At 44.5% G+C, this 6,406-nt stretch overlaps 1 protein-coding gene across 2 annotated transcripts in view; it reads right to left on the reverse strand.

Moving 5' to 3' along the window:
* Nucleotides 1–2,647, reverse strand: part of LRP6 (LDL receptor related protein 6) — a 197,896-nt gene extending 195,249 nt beyond the window's left edge. Inside the window, exon 1 of one of the 2 annotated variants that reach the window (XM_040642168.1) lies at nucleotides 2,438–2,647. In XM_040642168.1, the coding sequence (XP_040498102.1) occupies nucleotides 2,438–2,492 (55 nt within the window). In that variant the 5' untranslated portion in view covers nucleotides 2,493–2,647. The remainder of the gene's footprint in view (nucleotides 1–2,437) is intronic. The other variant, XM_040642167.1, reaches the window with a different exon arrangement.
* Nucleotides 2,648–6,406: the final 3,759 nt, after the last annotated feature.

The following is a 6,406-nucleotide window of genomic DNA, read 5'->3' on the forward strand; positions in this document are numbered from 1 at the left end:
CAGATCAATATTACTACCTACATTTTACAGGTAAAGAAACTGAGGCCCAGAGAAACTGACTAGACCAGAATCACAAAGCTATTAAGTAGAGAAGCACAAACTTTGAACCCAAGATTTTAGTGTCAAAATGCCCAAATCTTTCCATTACACTTTGTCCTCCCATGGTAGGGAGAGGGATGCAGCCCAGATGATGACAGCATTATTCCTTGGCCTTCAGATATTGATTTAATAGCAATACAGGACAAAAGGTCTTCCAAAGCCTCTCATCACCCCATCATCCCAATGTTAACTTCTCAATGTTAACAACAACTCTGTGGGAAAAAAAATTATTTTAATGGAACAAATTAATCACATTTTTCTCTTTAAGGGTCCAAGATTAACTACTGCCACTATTATAACAGAGAATGACATTATCGAGGAATGAAAAGAACCTAAAATATGAATAAAAATCTTTCACATCAAAATACCATTTTAGTTCAAATAATATGTACTCAGTCAGGTACTGTTAAATTCAAAGACCACCTTAAACCATTAGTATGCTACATTTAAAATGAGAGGTCTACTTATGCAAACTTTGCTATGAAAGATGAGGCAGTTTAAACTATTAACTCTTTAAGTCTTGTTACATAACACCATACTTCAAATTAATACTTCAAGTGCAACTTTTTGAAACTCCAGGAAGGAACAAACCCAACTCTAGGCTCAAATTTGGTGTTAAAATAAACAAATGGCATTTACATCACACTCTTACCCTTCAAGAAACACAACTGGGAAACCAGAAGTATCCCAGGTTATGGACTTAGATTTCCCCAAGACTTTAACCTATCAGCTGACTCTCATATTTAACTCTACTTTCTATCTAAAAAATGGACATATTCTTATGTCAAATACGTTCCTCACAGCTATCGCAAAAAACCCTTTCAACAAAGAATATACTATAATGAAATAAACATACACTTATTAAACCTCTCAAAGACACAACACTGCATTAAATTCTCTGCCAAGAAAATTAAGTGAGCACTATCTTTAAGGGGTTACATATGAAAATAGTTTGGAATATGCTTACAGTGAGTCATAATTATTAAGCATAAGTAGATATAACATGCAAACGTAATAATCCTACAGAAGAGTAACTAAAGAAAAAAAATTCCTCCTCCTCCAGAAAAAAAAAAAGTCAATCACATTCATCCAAAACAAATATACACACACAGAAATGGCATATTGGGCTCATTGTGCAAGATCCTGAGTTACTATTGTGCCCTTTAAACTTTAGCAGGTTTTGGAAGCTTAACAAAAGTTTAGCTTGTTAAATTAAGAGTTAAAAATCTCCACAGACTCAAGAGGTCTTATACCTGAAAAGAATTTACCATGAACACAAACGAGAATTTTAACAAAACCAAAGCCAGAAAGCCACTGCAATCAATTCATACTTAAACTCCTCTGCTGGTAAATGCTCAAAAGCACCAGACTCATCACCACTTCAAAACTGGTTAAGTTTGAGAAGAGCTGCTGAAATCTTGCGGGCCAATCAAAAACCTTAGTGAACTGTCACAAAATAAAAGTCACAGCGTATGTGACAGCTTTACAGGCCAATTCAGAAAACCACAGGGCCATCGAATATATGCGATTCTCCGAGTAAATTATCTAGGATAGCCCATGTTATTTACCAAAGTGCAAGCAGTCCCCAGGGGAGCGCAGCAAATGATAACTTAGGTCCCAGGACAGGCTCCTCTTCACACAGGGATGACTTTCCTACTTACTGCCAACTGTACACTTGCATGCTCCGAAAATAGGGGCAAGTCCTGAATACCAGGGGTTACAAGGGCAACGTTTCTATTTTATTATGGGCTCAAGCTCAGAAGAATCCCAATGCTGAAACTCTCGACCTATAACCTCGGAGTCACTTTCCAACTGTGTTCTCACCCAGGATCATTATATCCCAACGGAAGCCAATGATTAGTAGTAACAAGGCCTGGAAAAATAGTAAGAAGGCTCGAAAAGTTCACGTAAGAGACACGGAAAAGGTGGGGGCTTCAAGAGAGGAGACCAACCTTAAAGCATCTTGGGCTCAAACATTTAAAAAAACAAAATACATACAAAGACCCTTCACCCAGAGGACTCCCGGCAAAAACAGACACACGGACCCTCAGTCATTGAGACAGAATGAGGCTCCAGGGGTTCACCCAGACAAGCAGCCCGGATTGAGGCTCCGATTTGTCCAGGGAAGGTCCGGAACCCTGGGAAGGGGTCTGCATTGTGGCCAGGCGGAGCGCACAGCCCCTTCTCCCGGGCCCCTCTCTCTCTCCTTCCCCACGACCAGGCCTCTCCTGGCTCCTCTTCCCCCTTCTCCTCCCTCCCTCCCCCTCCCCCCAGTCACACACAAAACAAGGCCACCTCCCCCCCAAATCCCACCAACTTTCGCGCCCCCCCTTCCCACCTCTCAGGAGCGCACAGAAACTGCAGGCCAGGAGGCTCCTCAGGACGGCCCCCATCTTCCCTTCTCGCGTTCTCTTCTCTCACCGGCGAGGGGCGGCCAGAAAAGGGGGAGGCAAGGAGCCGGGGCGGCCGCCGCAGCGGCAGGTCTGCACGCTCATGCTTCCCAGCTTTCCAGAGAGAGAAGAAAGAAAGGGGCACGTCAGGGCTCCGCGCGCGCCGCCGCCGCCGCCCTCTCTACCGCGCCGCTCTGCCGGGGGCTCGCGCGACACCAGCGTCTGCTTCCATCCCGCCGCCTCCTCCCCCGGCGCTCCGCTTCCCCCGCGCTGCTCCTCATTCAGCCTCTTCCTCTCACGCAGCGGCGCAGGGATACCACGGGCCCGCCGCCGCCGCCGCCGCCGCCACGGGTCGCCGCGAAGGTCTCCCTGCGCGCGGGCGAGCCCCTCCCTCGGCGCCGCCTCCCGTGCAGCTACGAAAGAAAGTGGGGGACCGCGCGCACGGCCTCTGCTTGGAGACCCCGGGAGATCCGCCAGGAAAGCAGAGGCGAGCTGGAGGGAAAAGGCCTCCCGCCGGCGCATTCCTATGGGATTCTTTCCTGGGCCGGCCGCTGCGGCCCTCCCCGCGGAGGGCGTGAAGCGACGTCGAACAACATCGGCCCGGCGTGGTCGGGACTACTTTCTGCGGCTCGGCCCGGCCGCCGCCTGCTCCGCTCTTTGTGCGGTCGCCGCCGGCCGAGCCAGGTGGAGGTCCGGGCACCCGCTGGCTGACACCTGGGCCGGGGATGTGGGAGGCGGCGGGCGGCCGGCGGAGCTGCAGGCCGTGCGCGGGGAGCCGCGCGGGTGCCGACGCGGGGCGATGAGTTCAGTCTTCGGGCTTGGAAAGGGGCTTAAGCTTTTATCTTTCAGGGAAAATAAAGACGAATGCTGCCTACACCAGCTTTAAACGTGATACGGTGAAGGGTGTTCAAACGCCAACTCAAAGCAGAGATTTTCCTTTTCTCCTGGCTTTGCAGAATTAGACTGTCCCCAGAATGAGGTCCAACAAGGACTAAAGATTTTTAAACTGGCAGGTAAAATCCCAAGATAAATGCGTCAGCACCTAAGACAGAGCAAAGGGACAATTGGTAAGGACTGTGTTTTGGATTTTACAAGTTGCGATTGTAGATGTGTTTGGCATTTTTGATTAGCCCTCAGTTTGAGGAGGAAAAGATTCACCAGAATCTCCGAAGGAACTCCAGCCAGAGTTAACCCTAATGGAGCCGTCAGGTGCATTCTGTCCAGCTGTCACAGGCCCTTACCTGGAGCAGATGGGCGGGGATAGTGGAGCAACTCCCACAATGTTTCTAATACATCAGTCCCCCCTTATCTACAAGGGGGATGCCTCCAAGACCCCCAGTGGATGCCTGAAACCATGGGTAGTACCCAACCGCGTATATACTGTTTTTACCTAGGCATACATACTGAAGATGAAGTATAATTTATAAATTAGGCACAGTAAGAGATTAACAATAACAACGAAATAGAACAATTACAACAATATAATAGAAGTTATGTGACTGTGGTCTCTCAAACTATCTTATTGTACTGTACTCACACTTCTTGTGATGATGTGGAATGATGAAATGTCTCCATGAGAGATGAAGTAAGGTGGAATGATGCGGCTTTGTGAGTTGGCCTTATGCTACAATTGATCTTTTGACAACAGGAGAATCATCTACTTCCCAACTGTGGTTGACCTCGGGTAAATGAAACCGCAGAAAGCAAAACCTCAGATAAGGGGGCACTACTGTACCTCAGTGACATTGGAGTTCACTAAGTGCTTGCACACACATCATCCCATTGGACGCTCAAAGCTAGCCTAGAGTGAGGCCGGTTTTGTTACTTATTATCCTCATTGCACAGAGGAGAAAAATGAGGGGTTCAATGACTTGCCAAGGCCACTCAAGTAGTGAATAGCAGGACTCGAACCCGGCCCAGGTTTTTCAACTTCAGATAATGCTTCTTCCAAGAAATGCGTGCTGAGCCAAGGTGATACATGTCTGTTAGCAGACAGAGGACAGAAATAGACAAGTCACTTCCTCCTAAATTCACCTGAGAAAGTCTAACCACCACTGATTTAAACCACCTTCTTCCAAGAACCCTCTCAAGACTGCAAATTTTGTGACACCTGGGTGGCTCAGACAGTTAAGCATCTGCCTTTGGCTCAGGTCATGATCTCAGAGTCCTGGGATTGAGTCCTGGGTTGGGTTCCCTGCTCCATGGGAGTCTGCTTCTCCCTCTCCTCCCCACTCATGCTCTCGCTTGCTATCTCTGTCTATCTCTCTCTCTCTCAAATAAACAAATAAAATCTTAAAAAAAAAAAAAAAGACTGCAAGTTTTGTCTTCTGGCCTCCTCAAAACAGATAACTGAGAACCAGGTTTTTCAGCAACAGCCTAGAAAATATTACTGTGAAGCTAGTGAGGCTGTGGAGACACCATGTTGTAATGGAGAAGAGAAGGCATGGACTGAGACGGTGAAGATCCAAACCCTACCACAGTTACAAGACGTGTGACTTTGGGCATGATATTTACATGCACTGCACCTCAGTTTTCTTGTTTGTAAAATGGGGATCATACCTCCTTAGGGCTTGTAGTAAGGATTTAATTAAATAATATGCATAAACTGCTCAATATATAATAGGTGCTCAATAAATGATCATATGCTTTCTCAACTTCTTCAAGGTGAACAGTGTCAAAATACCTTGGATCCTTGGAAAATAATGGAGGAGAGGGGGGAAAATCACATGCTCAAAATGCTTATTGCAGGATTATTTATAATTGGAGGTAGATCACTGTGAAGTTGATGAAAATTAACCTTTGGGACGTCTCACTTTCACAGGCCCCTTCCAAGCCCTGGGAGGGGCCCTAACAATGTGTTCATGATTTGCAAAAGTAAGATAGTTTTGTATTCTTTTTCTGAAAACATCTCTCAAAATTGCATAAATTTCAAGTCCCACAAAACCCGGATCTGTTTCTATTTATAATAGAAAACCGAGTACAACCTAATCTCTTTAGGCTGTCAACCTAAGTAGGGAAATGAAGTATTTTACATTGTTAAAAATGATAGTTTAGATGACTTTGCAACAGTGTTGGAAAATGTTTACAGTTAAACTTAAAAACATGAGAAAGTGAATGTACATTTTAGTTACAGCTATGTAAAATATAAATATATATAAACATATATATTTTTTTAATTTACCACATATTTGAGCAAAGACCAAAAGTAAATAATAAATGTGTTGAAAGAGATATTCATGAGATTTACTTTACTTTTCTGTTCTTAAATTTCCATTAATATATTCTATATTTTTTCCAATTTTTTAAAAGTACGTAAGTGAAAATCTATGGCTTAAGGTTAAACCCTAGGCTGCACATTTTCACTAGCTAACAAATTTATTTTTGCATCTTTCAAGTGCCTATTAAAAATATTCAATACCAGTCACTGTGTTAAGTGCTGGGGGTGCAAAGATGATATTAATCATGGTCCTTACCCTCAAGAAGCTTACAACTTAGTTTGGAAACACTGCTTGATAAATAATTAAAATGTTAAAATTGCTATGGCGCAGGTGTTTAACATATCAATAAGGAGCTCAAGGGTTCGTCTGCCTGAAGCATTTGTCTGCCCGCACAGTTTTAAAAAAGGAAAATAACCCTAGAGCTGAGGCTTGAAATTTAAGTCAGAGTTTGTCAGGCCAACAAGACTGACAAGGAATTCCAAGCAGAAGGGTAGCAGGTGCAAAGGCACTGAATTATTAGAGAGCTTGGCACGTTGGGGATTTGAAAGTAGATCCATATAGCTGAAGCATAGGGTGCTTTTAGAGAATGTCAGAAAATGAGGCAGACCATTATGTAGATATCGGATAATAAAGAGTTTTTTAAGTCATGCTAAGAAGTTGAGCTTTTAGCCTGTTCACAGTGTGGACATTGAAGCATTT

The sequence above is a fragment of the Ursus maritimus genome, unplaced genomic scaffold (assembly GCF_017311325.1).
Source record: "Ursus maritimus isolate PB19 unplaced genomic scaffold, ASM1731132v1 scaffold_26, whole genome shotgun sequence".
NCBI lineage: Eukaryota > Metazoa > Chordata > Mammalia > Carnivora > Ursidae > Ursus > Ursus maritimus.